Source organism: Stomoxys calcitrans, chromosome 5, assembly GCF_963082655.1.
Source record: "Stomoxys calcitrans chromosome 5, idStoCalc2.1, whole genome shotgun sequence".
NCBI lineage: Eukaryota > Metazoa > Arthropoda > Insecta > Diptera > Muscidae > Stomoxys > Stomoxys calcitrans.
The window spans coordinates 120143717-120167049 of record NC_081556.1 but is presented as its reverse complement, the minus strand read 5'-3'; the positions used below and the strand labels follow the sequence as shown (position 1 = coordinate 120167049).

General features: G+C 37.5%; 3 protein-coding genes across 3 annotated transcripts in view; 2 read left to right on the top strand and 1 right to left on the bottom strand.

Moving 5' to 3' along the window:
- LOC106094039 (molybdopterin synthase catalytic subunit-like) overlaps positions 1-23333 on the top strand; it is a 515852-nt gene that overhangs the window by 3451 nt on the left and 489068 nt on the right. The window lies entirely within an intron of this gene.
- On the top strand, positions 8187-9668 carry LOC106092991 (protein Vhl). The gene has a single exon (XM_059370220.1). The coding sequence runs from the start codon at positions 8499-8501 to the stop codon at positions 9009-9011; it is 513 nt and encodes a 170-aa protein (XP_059226203.1). The 5' UTR covers positions 8187-8498; the 3' UTR covers positions 9012-9668.
- LOC106092990 (WD repeat-containing protein 48 homolog) lies at positions 9338-12635 on the bottom strand. The gene is made up of 10 exons (XM_013259955.2): positions 12346-12635; positions 12047-12266; positions 11772-11984; positions 11125-11700; positions 10860-11065; positions 10695-10799; positions 10498-10637; positions 10239-10434; positions 9991-10179; positions 9338-9928 (listed from the first exon to the last, which is right to left on the bottom strand). The coding sequence occupies exons 1-10, from the start codon at positions 12385-12387 to the stop codon at positions 9812-9814; spliced, it is 2004 nt and encodes a 667-aa protein (XP_013115409.2). The 5' UTR covers positions 12388-12635; the 3' UTR covers positions 9338-9811.

Sequence of the window (23333 nt, the reverse complement as noted above, 5' to 3'; positions counted from 1 at the left end):
ATTATTCCAAGACTCCGGTGGCTCCCTGAGTCCCGTCGTATCCTGTGGAAAATGGGTTTTTATCAATAGCCTCAACATGTCCTCCGTGGTCCCTGCAAGACTCCCATGTAGTCTTCTAAAATTTCAGTTTGGACATGGGTTTTTGAAAGAAACTTTTTTATCTTGGCGGCGTCATTAACGCTATCGACATGATCGCAGAAAAGCTTCCAGGAGACACGTTTTGCCACTCTGGTAATCTTATTGTAATCCTTGAGCCGTGTGTAATACACATCCCAAAATAATTCCGATTTTTTACGTTATGCTCAGTTAAAAAGTCTGCGGACCTCTTTCCCAATGTTGCCAATCTCCCCGGTCATTCAGAGTTTTTCCTGGGCTGATTTCCTTTCTCGAAGAGGAAAACTATCTTCGGAAGACTCTACTAGTGCAGACGTAATCCTGTTGACATTTTCGTCAATGTCCTCTATGATTGGACAATATACCTCTGTCTTCTATGATTGGACAATATACCTCTGTCTTCTATGATTGGACAATATACCTCTAGGAGGGACACAAAGGTAATTTTCATTCCGAAAGTAGGAAAACATTACCACACGAAGGCGAAAGATTTTCGTCCTAATAGTCTGTCATCCTTTATGCTGAAGACTATTGAGAGGTTAATAGAGATATATCTTATGACAGCAGCATGCATATAGTAAAGGCAAATCCACCACAACAGCCCTTCACGACCTAGTCGGCTACATAGAGGGTTAACTCGCTGTCAAGGAATATACAATGGTAGCATTTCTTGACATTGATGGTGCTTTCAATAATGAAAATCGACATCAATCATGAAAAAGTTGGAGTTTCTAGGCATCAACTCTACCGTAAGAAAGTTTATTAATAACTTACTTACTTAATCATGCAGTTCGGCAGGCTCGTGAGCTATGGATCTAAGAAGATGGGTGAGCAGAGGAGGTGCACTCAAGGAGGTGCACTGTCTCCTCTTCTTTGGAATACAAAAATGATTGAATCAATTAAATTTTTAATTAAAAATGACAAAAATTTTAATCACGATCGTAATTGAAAAAAAAATCAGATCCAATTAAAAAAAAATTATTGTATCAATTACATTTTTAATTGAAAATGACAAAAAATTTAATGTAGATCGTAATAGAAAGAAATCCGGACTCAATTAAAAAATGACTTATTCAATTAATTTTTTAAATGAAAACATTTTTGTGATATTCTTTTTTTCTGTATGGGGAATTTTTATATAGTTGTGTTCAGTTTTGGTCATTGCTAGCTTTTTCAAAATCCCGTTTAAACAGTTCATTAAATCCTGATTTAAGGCTCTCGTCAGCTGATTTTATAAAGGGGAAAAAGATGATCGAGCCATTAAATTCGGATTTAAAGAGCCGTGTAAACGGGGTTTAGCCAACTAGCTTTTAACAGACTGAAAATTCTTAGAAAACATTTTATATGCTTTAAAGCGAGATTACTTTGTTGGAAAGTGTAAAAACTGTTGAAGACAGTAGAGAAGATTTAGTTGATATTATGTCCTTCTAAGATTTGTATTTGGTGTTAACTAGACTTCAGAAGCAGATTGATTCCTGGTTCACGAAATATATTTTATATTTTTTCTTGTTTATTGTCTATATGGCTGGCTAAGCCACTTTTTTTTTTGATTTTATCTTGTTATAAGTGTGTTCAGAACTTACAATAAGTTGAGTTTTTTAAATAATTTTTATTTTTTGACTGTGAAGTGGGTGTTGTAGTTATACGATACAAAAACCAAATTATTTACACCGGTATTCACAAAACTTAATATAGGTTTGAAATAGGTTTATTTGATAGATATCCTTTATACACTTGTCAAATAAATATATTTTAAATCTACATTAAGTTTTGTTAAAATTTAACGGCCGTATTCACAAAACTTAATGAAGTCTTAAAATATGTTTATTTGAGAGCTCTATGAAGAAAGTCTGACAAGTAATCCTATTTCAAAGCAACATTAAGTTTTGTGAATATCGGTGTAAGAATTTATTAAGGCCATGCTTCTCATCTTGGCATTCAAAAAATAGTTTAAGGATTGTTATTAAGATCTTGGATGTGGTATTGTTTTTAATTAAAAAAGAAACTGTTTTATTTATTTCATGTTATCGATAAATATACAATTTATGTATATTGTGTTTTTAAAATAGAAATAGAATTATAAGGAGTTGTAACCATTTTAAGTTATGTTGAACATCTTTCACTGGCTGGAGTTCAGAGTTCAGGGCAGATATCAGGAATGGGGTTGTCTAACTTTGAGCGTTACGAGCTGAGTTTGCTATACCATCCCGTTAGGTTACCATAGGCGAGTTCACTCGGAGGCCAGTTTAGCCCATTGTGGTATACGAGAAAGAAAAAGAAGAGAAAAAGATGCGAGACCACGGGCCATATCCAGAGTTTATACACGAATGAAAGAAACAGGAGGAAAGGAAAACAAGAATGGGAGGTGAAACGCCCTTCCCCATGCAAGCACGTATATGCCGGAGCTAATGGCACCATCCCGTCAACAAATTTCAGGAGACCTCACTGGTTCGCGCGGCGCAGGCGAATCCTTGCTGGCTCATTCGCCCGCCTCCTTATCTGGATCTTAATTGGGCCAAAGTAACTATGATTTTTCCAACTAGGTTTTTGTAGTTGCATCAGACTTTTGTGTTTGATTTATTCATATGTTAGGTTCTGCTTAATATCCAGATACAGGAACTCTACGATTAAGATGGGTGTGTCTAGAGCAGTGAGGGCCAACCAATACAATCGATAATACTAAATTGTGTTTGTTTGAGGGATAGTAAAACGCGAAAAATCAACTCAGCGAAAAAGCTACAGCGGTCAAAAAAAGTATTCATCATTAGCAAAATTGATAATAAATTCACTTATTTTGGATAATTGAAGAAAATTTAAAGTAAACAAATAATGCAGTTTTATGCAATAGTTTATTTTTCGTAATATGTTTTAAAATAAATTCAAAAAATAAATTTAATTAGCGCAAAAAATGCAATTTTATATAATAACACCAAAAACAGAACAAAAAAAGTATTCATCATTGATGTGCTATCATCAAAGTCAAATTCAAATATTATTTGGGAATTCCCCTTTTCTGTTTTATTTAGTAAAGGAGGCTTTGCCCTTGACAGCAAATATTTAATTTCATTGAAAATATAATTTTTGTCAAAATGGGTCGTAAGCAAAACGAGGTTTCTGATGAGGTAAAAGTTTTGATAATAAAACACCACAGGAATGGTTTAACTCAAAAAACTATCAGTGAAATATTAAATAGACCACGATCTACTATACAATCCATCATCAGAAAGTGGACAGAAACGAAAACGGTTGACAATAAACCTAGATCTGGTCGACCAAGAGCACTTTCAGTTGGAGATGTGCGTTGGCTAGTGCGGCAAGTTCAGAAAACTCCGAAGACAAATGCGACCATTCTTCGTAAAAACACTATGGAATATTTAGAGAAGGAGGAAGGAAGGCATAGTTACAGAGGAAGAACTGCACGTAAGAAGCCCTTTATAAATAAAATAAACCGAGTGAAAAGGCTAAACTTCGCAAAAATGTATGTAAAACAGCCCGAATCATTTTGGAAAACAGTCATTTTTGCAGACGAGAGCAAGTTTAATCTTTTTGGGTGCGATGGAAAGGTCATAGTGTACAGAAAACCAAATACAGAGCTTGAAGAACGAAACACAGTTGCTACTGTAAAACATGGTGGAGGTGGTTTAATGGTTTGGGGGTGTATGGCGGCTTCAGGAGCGGGAAATCTTGAAATTATTAATGGAGTAATGGATCATAAGTATTACATTGACATTTTAAAGAGGAATTTAAAAGATAGTGCTGTAAAACTTGGGCTTGGTAATAACTTTCAATATTATCAAGATAATGACCCCAAACATTCTGCTTTAAATACCAAGATGTGGATGCTGTATAACTGCCCCAAAGTCATTAAAACTCCTCCTCAAAGTCCCGACTTGAACCCAATTGAACATCTTTGGGAACATCTCGAACGCAAATTGAGAACGCGCAATTTTTCGAGCAAGAGTCAAATGCAACAGGTGATAATGGAGGAATGGACTAATATAGACCAAAATATAACCGCTAAATTAGTCCAATCGATGTCAAACCGTTTAAAAGAAGTTATAAGACGCGGTGGTCGAATAACAAAGTATTAATTTTTTTAAATTATGTTATTTATTTTTTTGTTTTTTTTGCAATGATGAATACTTTTTTTGTTTAATTTTTTGTGTTCAGCTGTAAAATGGCCCTTTTTGTTCCAATAAATACTATTTTTTTCTTTAAAAACAATGAAATTGTGTACATATATATCACACAAGCACTACTGCATCATTAGTTTAATATGTTTTTATTCCAATTGTCTTTTGTAGACTTATTAAAAAAAAAACATTGAATGATGAATACTTTTTTTGACCGCTGTATGCAAAATAACAGACTACTATTAAACCGAGATCTGCAGGAACATCTATGTAATAATTCCATGGAAACCGGTTCTGTATACCGGATTGTCCCGGTGGAATTTTCATCGGTCAGGGTGTGCCGGCTAAGTGTACATGTTTCTAGGTAGGTTTTTCTCGTCATCTGCAGTTAGTGGTGGGCATCTACCAAGGACTAAATTTTTTTTAATCAATTACTGCTTATAATTTTTAGTAATTTGTTTTTTATTTGTTATTTAGTTTTATCTAGATTCAGTAAGTGTTAAATAGGTTACATTTTTTTTTTCATTTTCTAAGTTTTTTATTTTTAATTGAGTAGTTTTTTAACTTATGTTAGAAAAAGTACGTCTTATGCATAGTGTAATTATTTATAGGCCTGATGGCGTCGCATTGCATGGAATGAAATAAATAAATAAAAAAATAAAATAAAAAATTCGCCTGGTATGATGTAGTCACATGGGTTACAGTATCCTGGTAAATATTCTATAGCCGCGTTCTGCATGAGAATGTTGTAAGTAAATCGGTGATATGTTGCCGGATTGTCTATAAATATCCAGATACTTCTCCTTAAATGTCTTGGAGGAGGTTCAAGCTTAGAGAGTTGAAAATTCGGCTGCTATTCCTAACGACAGCTCTGGAGAAACTGCTTAGAGAGAAGATCACTATGATCCCTTACTTTATGAATCTTTGTCTAAATGTGTGGAGGGTCAATGCTTGTGATGTGTAGGTAGCTCTTGAAGCTCTTTAGGAGTAGATTTTTAGTCACGCGTCTTAGGCTTCGCATTTCTAAATTCAACGTATGCATGTTGACTGCAAATGTAATTCACAATCTCCTTTATGCAACGACCACTCGATCCGAAGAGGTGCGCTAGGTTGTTCAACCATAAATTTATTGTGTATCCTGAGAGTTACAGGGCTATGAGGACAGCCATTTGGCCTCCGAGCCGAAGTACAGCCATAACAATTTACCGTGCATGAAATATCGAATGTCCCGAAGGAATCTCTACACTGGCCCCGACGCAATCTCTACACTGATGCTGAAAATCTGGATCAACCTAGAGTCGAGTAATTTACAACTGTCCTCAACCTGTCTTTGATCCCGGCACGGGATAACTTATGAGCATCACGCAGGGCTGAACTTTGAGCCCCAATCTGTATGTATTCTTCGTTATCACGAAAAGCTTAGGTGGGAGCTACCGGGCGTCCACAGGTTGCGGAAAGTGGAATGCCCCATGCGAAGTAGGTGCAAATGCAGTCGCGGACAATCAGCAGTATCGAGTGGAGAGTCTCAGTGAGAGGCCGAGTTGCACCGGCGCTTGCCTAAATACTGAGTGACTAAGATGTTTAATACGACAAGGCGAGTTATTGGCGCCTTTAAATAACCAATGGCCTCATGTTCCCGCGGCGATCGGTCGTATGGCTACAACAACAACAACATGTCTTTGATGTCTGGAAGATGGGCAGAGTGATCTCGCTACTGAAGCCTGGAAAGGCCCGAGTAAGGGACAGTTGTGCAGACCGATCTCCCTACTCTCATAGTATCCAAGTCGATTGAGGGACTATTCCTCCCGAGCCTGGTTGGAGAATTTACATTTTTCGAGCATAAGCATGGATTTGGAAGACTACATAGCACAAAAACTGCTTTGCATGCCATCGCCGCACACATTTGATAGGACGGTCCTCGTGGCACTGGACCTATCGAAGGCATTCGACACGGACAGCCATGCCAAAATAATTAAGGACTTCGCCAGTACGTCCCTCAAGCCAAGCCTGAACCGATGGGTTGCGAATTATCTGTGTGGTTGGCAGTTTTTTGTGAAATTTAGGGATAAGAAATCAATCAAGAATAAAACACCGGAGTAGAACAGGGTGTTCCCCAAGGCGGGATGGTATCTCCTGCACTGTTTAACCTCTACCTATCCTTTATTCCACCCCCTCCAGGCGGCATAGAGATCGTTCCATACGCGGACGATTGTTCGATCATGGCATCAGGCCCGCCACCCATTGATGACATCTGCGATAGGTTAAACGTCTACCTCAACGAACTTGCCTCTAATTTCTGTCACCAAATCTTCAGCCACATTGTTCACTACATACACGCATAAGGTGCCAAGGGAGCTAAAAATGATGGTCCATGGAGTGACAATTCCGACCACCAAGTATCCCAAAATACTTGGTGTCACATTTGGCAGCTCTTACAAATTTTCTTCACATGTCACAGCAATTTGCGATAAACTCAAGAGTAGAAACAAGATACTCAAACACTTGGCGGCAGCACTTGGGGTGCTGACAAAGAAACCTTGTTGGCGAGGTAAAAAGCAATTGCGTCTATGATAAGTTCTGCAGCACCAGTGTAGCATTGCCAGCTATGTGACACGCAGTGGAATAATATTCAGATCTGTTTGAATGCCGCTCTTTCAACTTCGACGGGCTGTCGCGTCCACAGGTTGCGGACAGCAGAATGCTACATACGGAGTAGTTGCAACGGCAGTCGCGGACAATCAGCGGTATCAAGTGGAGAGTCTTTAGTGTGTGGCCGGGCGCCACTGACTCTTGCACAAATAATGAGTACCTATGATGCTCGATATGACAAAGCGGTCTCTCCCTCACCTCACTTGACGAGGATCGCCACCTCCACTTGAAAATGTGTCTACAACAACAACAAAAGGCTGTCTTCTCAGTTCTCATGTTTACCACCTCCACCAGGTGATAAAGCTCCTACCCGTCCGAAGACATAGCTACATGCTGTCTAAGTAATATCTTCTGGGCTATTATCGCAGATACCATCCAAATCATCATCTTGTGGGTAGATATCCGCTTCCCAAAAGCCGTAAGGTAGGCTGATCTAAACAGGTGACACGACACACGTCACCTGTTTAACTGCCCAGCCAGACCCACTCGTCGCAGGCTCAGATCCCTCTGGGCGCATCCAATCTTAGTGGAAGAGTTCCTGATTGGGATAGTCAAAAAAATCATACAGACGAAAGATAGAACACAAAACACTGCTAAAACAACAGCAACAACCTTTCATTTGGGTCTCATATTGCCCCAATCGGTTTATACCTATGCCTGCAATGATTTTTAAGTATTGGGCGTCGCTCCAGATTCTGTAATCGTGAATATGTCTACGTTGACTCGTTTTGCTTATGTTGTTTTGAAAAACATCTCCATCAATCGCACTAGTTGAGATTGCATTTCTCTTACTCCAACATAAATTATATGATGGATGCACTATTGTTAAGACTTATTTATTCTTGTTTTATCTGTAGAATTATGTTTAGTTCATAATTATTTATTTTTTTGACATTATTTAGAGCTGTGTTTATTAAGCACAATTTAGACATTTATTTGGGCTCACATGCTTTGAATGTCTCGTTTTTATGACAATCGAGTCGTCTTGTCCTTAAAAATGTAAAGGGAAAACAAGTCGTTTTCAGAGCATTATAAAGGGAAAACGAGTTATCAACGGATCAACAGTTTTGGTCCGAACATAGTATTAGTTGCATAGAAAAATTTGCTCTTTGATTTGCAGTAAGAAAATTGAAATGTTGGCATGGTGCGAAAAAATGTATTTTGGCTACTTTTAGTCAGCATTTTTGTAAATTTTTAAGTACGCGAAACGAGCTATGTGGTCGTTGTCATTTTTAACTAAGTGGCAACTCCTAAGTAGTACAAACAGCTGACTGGTGACAATTATTTTAAACAACATAAACATTTTGACTTTGAGAATTTTCTGTAGTTGTATTGTTTTTTTTTTACATTCCTAAAAGACATTGGAGAAAGGCCTGCAGACGCCAAAGAAACCTTTGCTTTGGAAATCCTGATAATATAGAAATAGATAAGAGGTGCATCAACAGATTACAACGATATTCTTGGCATTCTAATGTTCCATACATTTCTTGTTTTTGTATAGGCTGTTTTTGTTGGCAAAATTTTTAATTCATGTTAGATAGTAAACACGGAAAATTTTCGGAAGAATCCATAGATTAATGTTAAAGTTTAATCGTTCAACATATGGCGCTCCTTGTTCCCGCACAGCCAAGACTGGCATCGCAAAATTCTCATGAAAAATCGTTTGTATTTTTCCTTAACACGACGCATCGTCAGGTAAATCTTTACTGGATGGATTTCTATGGATTCCAAGACTTTTTCACAACACTTAAACCTGGTGCTGGTATTAAAGCCAACACATTTGTAACACATCCCTGGATATTTCGTGATGCCCAAACTGGCGAACGAATGCATGTTAAACACCAAGATATATTCTGGCCCCAATTGTATAGGGTTAAAAATGCAGGCCAGTTGTTGCCGTGTCGAAAATTAATTGCCATACATCTGCCGGTAACACCCACATTACGTTCCAGGTGCCTTTGGGTCATAGCTCAGCACATATATGGGGATAATGCAAATGGAGTTTTAGAAAATATGGCACTTCCAAGGACACTACACAACGACCTGAACTCAATACTTGAGTTAATTGAAAAGCATAAATCCATGGGAATGCAACGAAGTGTCCAAGTTTTCTAGTTAAAAGAGAAGCTTGTAATTTTAGTCTGATGGAAGTGTCAAATACAGTGACTGTTTTAAAAGTAAGGCATTATGAACAGCTCGTCTTTTAAAGTAAATTGTTCGGATTTATGTCAATGATCTTTATTAAATGGGGCGCTTTATATGTTTGAATGTTTTTTTTATAGCTACAAATTGAATAACAACTTTTCTCTCATATTGAAATTTATGTTTTTTAGTCTGTCGCACTGTAATTTAAATAAGTTAATTTAATGAATAGATCTTAATTAATATATATTTAATTAAAATTAAAAATATATATGTATGTAGAAATTAATACAATAAGATAGAGCGAAATATATGGCAAACCGCTACAACAGAATTTCTCCGACCATTGTCCGTTTTTCTAGAAAAGTAAGAAAATATTTAGGGGAAACTTGGAATGAGTATTGTTGCTTTTGTTTGATGTACATATAACAAGAGTAGTGTTCAATGGAATGACACGATTTTGTGTGGGTTTTGTTTTCACCAATATTCAAGAGATAAATTCCTTTTGTAACGGTTTGCCAATTTCTTCTATATTTGATTTTATACAAATTTTTCCCTATACGCACACACGAGATATTAGGGGAGAAGGTGCGAAAACAAACAACGAAATATATAAATTAAATTTGTGAATTTTGGCATTTCCTTTGTGTGGTTTTCAACAGATAGATGCCTCTCGCTTGTGGTCGGTCACATGGTGCCTAAGTTGTTTGTTTTGTGCCTTATCATCAGCTGAATGTTTGCAAATCACCAAAACTGCAGCTTTTATTATTCATTCAAAGTTTTCCATCATATGAAAAATTTGGCTTGGTTTTGTACTGGAATGTGAGATCGGTAGACTGTTTCCATATGAAATGCCGCACGGTGCGTAAGTCCATATTGGGATCTACCACCTGTTCGAGGGATTGAAAAAAATTGAACTTGCCAGTCTATGAATTCATTTTAAGAAACATACCACATCATTGCACCATAGTTCTATGCGATCTTCAGCTGGTACTTGCGAACCCTCAGAATTGGCGTCGCTGTTCTGTGAAGAACTTGATGCATTGCCCCCGCTGGGTGTTGTTTCTGCTCCAAGAACCTTATCCAAAACATGTTCACAGACTTTGCGACATTGAATAAACTCGTTCGCTACCAATCGATCCTATTAACAAATAGAAATATTTTGTTAGAATTTTATAAGTTCGGCCTATACACATTTACCTTTTTTGTTCTCTCCGGTTTGCCCATTTGTGGATGTGGTGTTAGGAAGAAAGGAATTTTCAAGAATTTTGGTGTAGCCTTTTCAATGACCACGTCGGTGACCCACTGAGGAACTGTTTCATGCAATAGGGTGCTTTCGCTTTCCCCCGCAGCGTCCCTCACCAGTAAACGGCAAACAGTACGTCCACCAACCTCACTGCAATTCAATAAAGTCCAATATGCTCATATCGTAAACTTATACAACACGGCAATTATTTACCTAAAAATCACCGGTGTGTGCTTCGGCACCTGAAAGAAGCTGTTGCCTCTAATATCTTGTTCCATTTCATTTGGTGGCAAGCTGTGGGGCGGAGTCCAATATTCCAATAAAGCTTCTAATAACAATTTACCATAGTTTATCTAAAACAGATAAAGGAATAATATCTGTCTTTGAAGTAATCTTTAAAGAAATATTACTTTTATTTCCGATTGAGGATCTGAGCATTCGGGAAGACCAGCTTCTATTGATACCCAAGCTGAAAAACAATCAACCTCGTCTTGACCCAAAACTATTGTAGGCATCTGGAATAAAATACCAATAATTGAATAAAAAAAGAGGCTAGTTGGTTGGTAATAAATTACCCCAGTCTTCAAGTCCACTGTAAACCAGTTGGGAATGTACACTTGCTTGTTTCTCTTTTTGATTTCCTCTTCAAAATCTACTTTGCCCAACTCTTCTTTTTTAACAACTCGTAGCGCATCATAGATGGCCACATTGTCTTCAGTGTCGCGCGTTACAATGTGTCGTTTGTCATTTAAAACTACACATTTTTTAATGGCAGCTCCCCCTGAAAACCACACAGTGTTATATTAAAACATCTTTCTCATCTTATGTTATTTTACTCACCTTTAATGCATGAAATTTCGCTTCCAGCTGATGTCCACTGAGCATCCATACCTCCACTAGAGTTCAAGGTACACTTATCATATAACGGCAGTTTCCAACATCGTATGTCTGAATTCCATGTGGTTGCCCACACTCCGCTTTTGTCGATGTTAAAGCAAAGACTTAATACTGGAGCCTTTTCTTCACATACTACCATCGAATTGCTGGGATTCCTAAGTTCTGTTATAACTATATTGCGATCTCGACTGCCGGAAATAATGTATTGAAAATTATCGGTCATTAGCAGGCTCCACACACCCTCCTTGTGAGCATGTATAGTTTGAACACATCGTTGTTGACCCAAATTCCATATTTTAATAGTACCATCTGAACTTCCAGAAACGACTTGATTACCGTCGGCCGATACGACCAGTGCCCTTACGTTCTCTGTGTGACCACGAAGTTTCATATTTCGCACACATGTACGGGGATCCCAGACCCGCAATATGTTCTCCGTAGAACCGCTGACAATAACGGTGCCTGCGGGATTCATTGCTAAACTGTAGATGGAGTCTTTGGAACCATTAAGACTAGATGCTTTAGAGAAAGAAACCAAAAGGAAAGTTTGAAGAGCATTCCAGCAATTGAAATTTCGTTTAGAAACTTACTGGTGACAGTATTATTGCTGGCAGTTAAAGCTGTTAATGTGTTGACATCCCATAAAAATATAGCCTTGTCCAAGCCAGCACTAGCAACTTGCTCACGATCCTTGGCGTATGCCAAAGCCTGCACATAGTCTCGGTGGGTTCTAAGGGTAGACATACAAAATCCCTTATGGGCATTCCATACCTTGACCGTTGTATCACAGCTGGCGCTAATTACTAAACAACAACAAAAAAATTTATTTACGATTGTAATAGCCGAGTCTAAGGAATCAACTTACAATTACGTCCATTGCAACAGAGCACAATGTCATTGACCCAATCATTATGGTGTTCCATGGACTGTATATACTTTTCACTTGACTCTGAACGAGAGTTCCATACCCTAATTATGGCATCACGACCGGCCGAGTATAACTTGCCATTGTTTGGATCCAATTGTAATTGATTGACACCATTCCGGTGCTGCTTCTCTTCTCCATCACGTATGACATAGGAGACCTGTAATCGAAAGAGGGGAAGGAATCCATTAAAAAAGACAATTCTGCCATTTTGGTAGATATGGAATCAGTTATTTGACCTGCATTTTCTTGCGCCCTCCACAGCTTTTATGTGTCAGCATTATGATGGAGCCCCGACAAAAAAAGATTGTTGTCACCTTATATCCTTTGATTTTCTAGTAAGGCACTTTCACTATAGCATTTAGTATAGTAGAATGGCTCGGGTTGTAGCAATACATTCGTTTCTCTTCAAATCATTCGGTTTCAATATCAAAAAATACTTTTTTTCTCCGAATTTTCTCTGAATTAATCAAACTCTTGTCTTCTGCTGCTGCTAGTACTATTTTTTGTTAAATACCAATGCATACAACTCTGCCGGGCATGGAGTTGTAGGTTGCATCGAATCGCATGGTTGTCTAATACTGTAGTGGCGGACTTAAATTAAAGCGTACGATATTTAGTGAAGTCTTCGCATATATTCAGGATTAGCAATTTTCTGTTAACAAAAAATTATTTTGTAAATGTTTAAGTTTTTAAATTAACATTAAATTTGCCCGAAAATTCAAACGAAATGTCTGGGAAATTTTCTATGAAAATCTAATTTTGCTTTCGTTTTTAAAAAATCAAATTTTGACGAAATTCGCATTGGGAGTAAACATTTTTGTTGACCCTATTGGTAAAAAGTTGCATTTTGATGATATTTTCTATAAACATTCAATGTTTGCAAAGTTTTGGCCTTCCCTCACTTCAATTTTATTTTCGTATTTTTGCTTGTCTCTGTTATCCCAAAAAAACACGAATTTGACATAAAAATTTGGGATCAAGTTACTGGGAGTCATGGACATGAACAAAAGAAGTGTAATCTGTTTTTTCCTTTTTCTCAGGAAGGCAGCTTTTACCGTACCATTATTTGGGATATCCCTGAGCAGCCTCGTATTGAACTTTTAATATTAGGTTAGGTTTGCATAGGTTTCCTTTCCATGCCATTATTGACATAAACCTAAGCCAGTGATCAACTTGTTGTGCGCAATATTATTGTGGCCCCATCTAAGTGCTGGAGTCTGTTAGCCGCTAAAGCCGAGCAATTACTTTGGAAATGCTCATTTTTATCGCCCCCACATGCCCTACATATGCTATCACCTGCCGCACCTACTGGGTATAAGTGCGCGCGTTCACCCCTTAACTCAGAATGCTTCGCCACGATTGGCTTTGGATAACTTAGTGACTAAATGACTGGCGAATTAATTAAATAATTCGCGACCCAGCGTTTCAGGCCTGGCTGGAGGGACGTGTTTGCGATGTCCTCAAATAGCTTGGCATGGCTGACCGTGTCGACGGGTCCAGTGCCACTAGGACCGTCCTATCACATGGCCTGGCTGATTGAAGCCACGGCGAATGTATGCAGTGATGGCATGCAAAGCAGTTGTACTATGCAGTCTTCGAAATCCATGCTAGTGCTCGGTGAATTGAAATTCTCCTACGAGGCTCGGAAGGAGTGTTGTCCCAAGCGTCTTGGCTACTGGTGAGAGAAGGGAGATCTGTCTGTACGACTCCCCAAAACTCGGGTCCTTTCCAGGCTTCAGTAGCGGGATCACTCTGTCCATTTTCCAGGCTTCGGGAACTATAAGAGTGATCGAAGACAGTTTGAGGACGGTAGTAGTAAGGTACTCAACTCCAGGTACATCCAGATTTTTCAGTATCAGTGTAGAGATACCGTCGGGTCCCAACGCCTTGAATGATTTGGTGCCACGGATCACATTCGTAACTTCACCCGCGGTAAATTGTGATGGTTGCTCGGAGACCACGGATACGAAGAATGGCTCTCGGGATGCACAATAAATTGACGATTGAACAACCTGGCGCATCTCTTCGGATTAGTTACGGTTAAGTCGCAAAACGTGACTGAGATCCTGTCATCCCGTTTACCGGGGTTCCGCTTATGTTCGTTGGCTACCCTGTTTATTTCCAGATTCAGCTCACTGATTCTGGGGTTAGTGGGATTCGTACAACGAATCCCCTCTCTCTCGTCTGTGAGCATCACTGCCTGTGCCGGAAAATTGGGCCTTACTTTGGGTATTCGACCGGCTGGTATAAAGCAAGCGGCTGCTGCGTTAATGATGTGTCGGAATTTCCTCTCGGCAACTAGCACATTCAAGGGGGTATCAGTTCACTGAAGCGGCGACTGAAGCCAGCCCAATCACATAGTCTGACGGCGAGGACGCAGAAGGCGACGACGACGACGCTTGTGACCCGCTGCAGCTTATGTTCTCACAGTACCTTGCAACATATTTCCGTAGTAACGTAAGGCCACAGCAAGATCGGAAATGTACGCACACCATGCACTGGTTACACATCACCTACATCGACCGATGATGGAGGCAGTTCTGACAAACCGAACAGAACCAGGGCCCGGGTTTATTTTCAATCCCAGCACGCACCAGAAGCGTGTGGTGAAGGCACTCCGGGATATTTCTCTCCCATGACGAAAAAAGGACGAACACGAACATTGAGGTGGCAGCCCTTGCCGTTAAAGATTCCATCGGGTCAATACGGTGCGCACTACCGGCTGCCGTCCTGCAGGACCGTGTTGTGGTCAGGTATTCGGAAATAGAACTCCGTCCCTGGTAAATATAGACTCCCTCCTTTCCATCCAGTGTCCCATCGCTTAAGTCTCATAGCCGCAGCGGCTTCTTCATACTTAATCAAAATTTATTGCCGATCTGTCTTCTGCCGATGTCAGAACAAAAAGTCCTAGTGATCCGACAGTAATATATTCACTCCCATTCCAACTTCTTTTCCACAATGAACATTTTGTCTTAGAGGTTCATTGGTTTCATAGTTTCCAAATGGCGTGTATATGAAGTTGGCCATCTGTTCACTTCCCTAGGCCGAGCCCTTTATAGCATATTGGTCTGCTTGTGATTTCCTTGAAAATTGTCCAGCCAAGTCATTTTATAACGCATTTATTTCTCATTGAAAGATTTCTCTCCAGGATTTCGATTGTCGACATAGTTATGATCCAGACCTCTGGTCGCCAGTATAAACGATACATTGTGACAAAGTGTATAGGAGTAGCCTGTCCAACTCCATTCCCGACTCCATCTTGAAGCCATGAGTCAAAATCTTTCCTAATGAGAATGTCCTGAAAATTCTGTAATGTGCCTTCTCAAAGCGTCCTTAATATCCAAAATGAAATCGTGGACGTATAAGTCCCCACTTAGCTTTTCGTGTTTCCTCAGCCTAATCGCAAACTAGACGTTTTCAATCTAGCCTCTGGTATAGACCTTAGCGATCATGTGCTCCCGACGCAGGCCAGTCTTTCTCAAAACCGTGTATTCAATAATTTGCCTTGGCTGCATAGCAAATTTTATCTTTAATTGATGCTATGATCGTTTATCACGATGTTCCAGAGGATCAGCGAAAAATGGCTTTCGGAGGTGTTTCTCTTGTTACCTGCCGTCAGATCATACCTTTCCACAAGTTTTTTGTCTATTGGGAAACAATGTTAAGTGCTTCCTGATATTCCAGAAAGTCACCATGGGGCGTACTCTGTCTTCCGGAAAGATATTTGGACACTAAGACGCGTTCCGACTGACCTTACTTTGAGATAGGTATGTTTGTTGTGCTCATGTCGAACACCTTTTCCAATGTTTTGAATATAAACGATGGCAGACCAAGGGTCAGGTTAGATCGGGGGGCAACATCCTCGGTTACTAGTCGCTTAAATCGGGGGCCTTAGGTCCATTGTGTTCGCCCAAAAAGAAGGTAGAAGAGAAAAATAGAAAACGGAGAAAAGCAGGTAGAGATACCAGAAAAAAGGATAGAAAACTGAAACCAAAGGACAAGTCAAATAAGTGAGAAACAAGGCGAACCGGGAAATTGGAAATTTTCCATAAATACATCTTATAAGTGTTGTTCGGTTGGGATTGTAATTGAGCCAAATAGTTGATATGGCCCCCATATAAACCGATCTTGGGTCATGACTTCTTGAGCTTCTAAATGGCGCAATTATTATACGGTTTGACTGAAATTCTGTACGTAATGTTTTGGTATGACTTCCAGCAACTGTGATAAGTATGATCTACATCGGTTCATGACCTGATATAGCTGCCATATATACCGAGCTCTCGATTAGACTTCTTAAGCTTCTAGAGGGCGCAGTCCTTTTCCGATTTGGCTGAAATTTTGAACATATCTTTCTGAGCCTCTGGAGGGCGCAATTATTGCTCGATTTGCCTGAAATTGTGCAATGACATCTTACAGCCATAAATAGTATGGTCCGAATCGGTCAATTACTTGATGTAGCTCATATATATTTGAAAAATTCATTCAAAGAATGGGACAAATGCAATCAATGATGGATGGCCCGGCCGAACTTAGCACGCTTTTACTTGTTTTAAATTATACACTACACTACTACTGTGGTACAGGGTATTAAAGGGTGATTTTTTTGAGGTTAGGATTTTCATGCATTAGTATTTGACAGATCACGTGGGATTTCAGACATGGTGTCAAAGAGAAAGATGCTCAGTATGCTTTGACATTTCATCATGAATAGACTTACTAACGAGCAACGCTTGCAAATCATTTTCAGTGAATGGGCCCTAGAAAAGTTGGCAGAAAATCCGCTTTTTTATCGACAAATTTTGTTCAGCGATGAGGCTCATTTCTGGTTGAATGGCTACGTAAATAAGCAAAATTGCCGCATTTGGAGTGAAGAGCAACCAGAAGCCGTTCAAGAACTGCCCATGCATCCCGAAAAATGCACTGTTTGGTGTGGTTTGTACGCTGGTGGAATCATTGGACCGTATTTTTTCAAAGATGCTGTTGGACGCAACGTTACGGTGAATGAACACATTTCGAATCGAACACTGATTTTGGTAATAAAATTCAATGATTTGCAAGCGTTGCTCGTTAGTAAGTCTATTCATAATGAAATGTCAAAGCATACTGAGCATCTTTCTCTTTGACACCATGTCTGAAATCCCACGTGATCTGTCAAATACTAATGCATGAAAATCCTAACCTCAAAAAAATCACCCTTTATAACTTAGTGCATTTGTTTGTAACGTTCAGAAGGAAGAGAAATAGACCCATTGATAAGCATACCGATCGTCTAGGAAACACTTTCTGATTCGATTTAGCTTTGTCCGTCTGTCTGCCTGTCCGTCTCTATGTCTGTCCGTCTGTTCATATTAATTTGTGTACGAAGTACAGGTCGCAGTTTAGGTCCGATTCTCCCGAAAATTGGCGGGAAGGATTTTCTCTTGACTCTCGATATTACGGGTGAATTTCTCAGTAATCGGTTCAGATTTAGATGTAGCTCTCATATATATATATATATATATATACATGGCCCGATTTCCATCCCTAGAGCTACCGCAAGCGCATTTATTGGCCAATCTTCCCAAAATTTTGCTTTCCTCGTAACTACCACAATATCTATAGAGTTTGGCCGAAATCCGTTCAGATTTAGATATAGCTCCCATATATATGTTTGTCCGATTTTGAGAAATATTGCAGTAAAGTGCTCATTTGTTTACTGAAATTTCTCTCGAAATTTGGCAGCAAGGATTTTCTACTGACTGTTAATATTATTGGTGAATTTCATAGAAATCGATCCAGATTTAGATGTAGCTGCCATATATATATATCGCCTGATTTTAACTTGTAGAGCCACTGCAAGCGTATTTATTGACCAATCATGCCAAAACTTTGTACAACGCTTTCCTCGACGACTACCACATTATCTGGGAAGTTTGCTCGGAATCGGTTCAGAATTAGATGTAGTTCCCAAATATATGTTTGTAAGATTTTGGGTAATTTGCAATAAAGTGCTCATTTGTTTACTGAAATTTCGAAATTTCTCTCGAAGTTTGGCAGCAAGGATTTTGTACTGACTGTTAATATTACTGGTGAATTTCATAGAAATCGATTCAGATTTAGATATAGCTGCCATATATATATATATAACGTGGATTTTGAGAAATATTGCAGTAAAGTGCTCATTTGTTTACTGAAATTTCTCTCGAAATTTGGCAGCAAGGATTTTCTACTGACTGTTAATATTACTGGTGAATTTCATAGAAATCGATTCAGATTTAGATATAGCTGCCATATATATCGCCTGATTTTAACTTGTGGAGCGCATTTATTGACTTATCTTGTCAAAACTTTGTACAACGCTTTCCTCGATAAATACCAAAATATCTGAGAAGTTTACTCGAAATCGGTTCAGATTTGGATGTAGCTCCCATATATATATGTTCGTCCGCCTTTGTTTACCGAAATTTCGAAATTGATTCAGATTTAGAAATAGCTGCCATATATATATATATATATATATATATATATATATATATATATATATATATATATATATATATATATATATATATATATATATATATATATATATATATATATATATATATATATATATATATATATATATATATATATATATATATCTCCCGATTTTCACTTCTAGAGCCACTGCAACGCTTTCCTCGACGACTACCATATTATCTGGGAAGTTTGCTCGAAATTGGTTCAGAATTAGATATAGTTCCCATATATATATATTTATCAGATTTTGGGTAATTTGCAATGTTGTTTTCATATGTGAACCGTAGTTTTTACAGTTTGAACATATTTGCTCGAAATTTGATACGTATTGTTTAATAACCCATCTAAAAATATCCACCGAGGTCCATCAAAATTGGTTCAGAATCAGATATAGCTCCCACTTTGTACCTATACAGCGGTCAAAAAAAGTATTCATCATTAGCAAAATTGATAATAAATTCACTTATTTTGGGTAATTGAAGAAAATTTAAAGTAAACAAATAATGCAGTTTTATGCAATAGTTTATTTTTCGTAATATGTTTTAAAATAAATTCAAAAAATAAATTTAATTAGCGCAAAAAATGCAATTTTATATAATAACACCAAAAACAGAACAAAAAAAGTATTCATCATTGATGTGCTATCATCAAAGTCAAATTCAAATATTATTTGGGAATCCCCCTTTTCTGTTTTATTTAGTAAAGGAGGCTTTGCCCTTGACAGCAAATATTTAATTTCATTGAAAATATAGTTTTTGTCAAAATGGGTCGTAAGCAAAACGAGGTTTCTGATGAGGTAAAAGTTTTGATAATAAAACATCACAGGAATGGTTTAACTCAAAAAACTATCAGTGAAATATTAAATAGACCACGATCTACTATACAATCCATCATCAGAAAGTGGACAGAAACGAAAACTGTTGACAATAAACCAAGATCTAGTCGACCAAAAGCACTTTCAGTTGGAGATGTGCGTTGGCTAGTGCGGCAAATTCAGAAAACTCCGAAGACAAATGCGACCATTCTTCGTAAAAACACTATGGAATATTTAGGGAAGGAAGTTACTACACAAACAATTCGAAATACACTCAAAAGGCATAGTTACAGAGGAAGAACTGCACGTAAGAAGCCCTTTATAAATAAAATAAACCGAGTGAAAAGGCTAAACTTCGCAAAAATGTATGTAAAACAGCCCGAATCATTTTGGAAAACAGTCATTTTTGCAGACGAGAGCAAGTTTAATCTTTTTGGGTGCGATGGAAAGGTCATAGTGTACAGAAAACCAAATACAGAGCTTGAAGAACGAAACACAGTTGCTACTGTAAAACATGGTGGAGGTGGTTTAATGGTTTGGGGGTGTATGGCGGCTTCAGGAGCGGGAAATCTTGAAATTATTAATGGAGTAATGGATCATAAGTATTACATTGACATTTTAAAGAGGAATTTAAAAGATAGTGCTGTAAAACTTGACCCCAAACATTCTGCTTTAAATACCAAGATGTGGATGCTGTATAACTGCCCCAAAGTCATTAAAACTCCTCCTCAAAGTCCCGACTTGAACCCAATTGAACATCTTTGGGAACATCTCGAACGCAAATTGAGAACGCGCAATTTTTCGAGCAAGAGTCAAATGCAACAGGTGATAATGGAGGAATGGACTAATATAGACCAAAATATAACCGCTAAATTAGTCCAATCGATGGCAAACCGTTTAAAAGAAGTTATAAGACGCGGTGGTCGAATAACAAAGTATTAATTTTTTTAAATTATGTTATTTATTTTTTTGTTTTTTTGCAATGATGAATACTTTTTTTGTTTAATTTTTTGTGTTCAGCTGTAAAATGGCCCTTTTTGTTCCAATAAATACTATTTTTTTCTTTAAAAACAATGCAATTGTGTACATATATATCACACAAGCACTACTGCATCATTAGTTTAATATGTTTTTATTCCAATTGTCTTTTGTAGACTTATTAAAAAAAAAAACATTGAATGATGAATACTTTTTTTGACCGCTGTAGGTATAATTGCTGTCAAAAGTAGTAGGCCTATCATTGAGCTTAAACTTGAATCGAAAAGCGCTCATTGATATGTGAGAAGATTCCGCTTGTTCTTTAATGGATTGTTCATGGGCAAATTTGCATTTGCAATTTTCCCCGAAAATATGACCCTATATGACGGGAACATTTTTTTCACAGGTTTCATTCGTCTGCTTGGGTCATTTCAAATACCATTAAGACATCTTTTTCCTAACTCGAGCTATAATTATCTCACGCATTCATCCTTAATGGGTTAAGACTTACGTGGATATATGCCTGCTATGCAATAAAAACAAGTTGAACTAATTTATTTTGAAATATATTACTTTTATTTGTAGGCAGTTTTTAAAGAACATATTTTTTTATAATGACATTTATATAATGAATATGTTGTTGGTTTTTGAATAATCATCGTTTTTTTCGGGGTTTCTTACCACTTCATACTAAAATTCACCTATTCATGGCATTTCTGGTTTTCAATATTTTTTTTTGTTATGTCTTATCCGGTTAAATTTTACTAATGCTGGTTTTTTACTTTATCCATCAAGCATGACATTCTCATAATTGTTTTTGTAACTATTCATCAATATGTTGTAAAAAGTCAAATTAATTTTCATCATACATATGCCATATTTTAATTACAGAATTTGTTCTGCTTAAATCTAAATCAAAAATAGAAAAAACGTTAGAACGAAAATAACAAAATTTTTATAATGTTTTGTATGTTTTAATATAATCGGTTTGGTTGCTTTCTCAATAGTATGTATATAATAATATATATATATTATGATGTATATTTTATGATATTTTATTTGTATTGTTGTTATTATTATGTATATATTCATCTGTTAATATCATAGATCACTGAATTATGTTAAATTAAAAAAAAATGTTTTTTTAGTTAATTTTTTTTGTTTAATACTATACTTTTGGTTTTTGCATTATTGAAAATGTTAGTAATAATTATTATTTTGTTTCTTATTCATTTTCTTTATTATAGTTCTTATAAATGTAAATGTCATTTCATTAATTAAATACAATGTATATGATATTGATGATAATGCAGTTTCTGAGTGTTTGTGAAGTGGGTATAAATGTTGTTGTTTTTGGAAAATGTTTGGACCATCCACGTTGACTGTGGGTTAACAAAAGTTTTGCTTTGCAAATTCATTTAGCTGGTAACATTTAAAATGCCAACTCCCGATGCTTTTTCAAAAATGTATTCTTATAACGCTGTGGCAGCTGGATTAACATGAAACATTTTCCAAGATAAATCGAGAAATTTTTCCATAATTTTTAATGAATTAATATCATTTTTGTTTTTCTTCACCTTCTAATGGTGCAAAATTGTTTTCCACATTCTCCTAAAATGTTAAAGCAGAAGACACCTTACCGCCGTCAAGTTTTTTGAGAAGCTTGCTATGGTTCATATTTAGCTAACCTTACCCTAAGAGTAAAGGAATAAGAACAATAGTATTGTGAGTACAAAAACCTTTGCGGAATATATTGGATAAGGCTTATAAGGAACCAGTATGTGTAGTATTCGAACTAAACTCAGGTTGTCTAGACCTTAATTTCAGCAAATATGAAATAATTGTACAACTAGCTGTAGCTAAAGCTGAAAACGTATATGTATGTGGAGGTTAGAACTCCGGAGATGCCCCGACAGTTGTTGCTGATAATTGTCCCAAGAACTATTATCCACATTGCTAAAGTCTTTCCTTTGATTCTATATTACGAGAAAAACAGGATCTCGGTACAGGCACCTGTAACATGTGTATAAGTAGGTTGGTTATTCAGTAGGATAAAACGTAAGGTGTGATCTAGCATTAAAGAAGGAAAGTATTGTCAGTTCTTTCTCAATTTTGAGCTGCTGGAGGTGTACTCTAGCATTAAAGCAGGAAATTCAAACCGAACAAGCGATACTTCTTGATAAAGAAGATTTACACACCAGCATTAATTAGTCCGAACACGCGATACTTCTTGAAGAAGATAACCACCAATGAAAATTTGTTCTGATATTCTCATTAGGATGCGAACCTTAGCATACAGCGTTGTAGGCGGACATCATACCACGGTGGCTAACGACGAATTTATTCTTATCACGTTGTAGGTAACCACATTAAAATATTGAGCTGAAAATTTGTACAAACTCATATTTCTTCCATACCAAGGCTGAGTTCTTTAATGAGCAAAAATGTTTCATATTTAAACACACTAGTTGGTCCGGTGTGCTTCGCTATACCCTTAAGTGCTGCGGGCCCATTTTGATATGGTCCAAATTTGAAAAAATAATTTATATTCGTATTTAGCTCTTACATACCTTTCATTAGAAACCCATATTGTCCTGCTTGTTGTACATGTTTTTTTGGGGCAAAATTTTGGGGTAGGGCGACCCCCTGTATTCTACTCTCAAATACCTTTGGTCTGAGTCGCTCATTATCCCGTTCGGTGTAAATGTACATTTTGGGCATATTTTCGGGTTGGAGCGACCCGCCAGGGAATATACCCCAAATTTGTATATGAATTTCGTATTCTACTCTTAAGTATCTTTCGTTTGAATGCCCCACACCGTTTGGAGTGGGGCGGTCGCCCTTGGACTTGACCCAATTACCTTTCATTTGATACTCATATTGCCCCAATCGGTCAACATGAAATATTTTGCGGTTTTAGGACGTGGG

What these genes read in the sequence shown, in the direction of transcription:
- LOC106092991 (XM_059370220.1), top strand. Translation starts at nt 8,499, where the DNA reads ATGGCGCTCCTTGTTCCCGCACAGCCAAGACTGGCATCGCAAAATTCT.
- LOC106092990 (XM_013259955.2), bottom strand. Translation starts at nt 12,387, where the DNA reads ATGCTGACACATAAAAGCTGTGGAGGGCGCAAGAAAATGCAG. An exon ending in ATCCTCAATCGGAAATAAAA is followed by an intron (nt 10,638 to 10,694) that starts GTAATATTTCTT and finishes TATCTGTTTTAG; the next exon opens with ATAAACTATGGTAAATTGTT. An exon ending in AACTATGGTGCAATGATGTG is followed by an intron (nt 9,929 to 9,990) that starts GTATGTTTCTTA and finishes TCCCTCGAACAG; the next exon opens with GTGGTAGATCCCAATATGGA.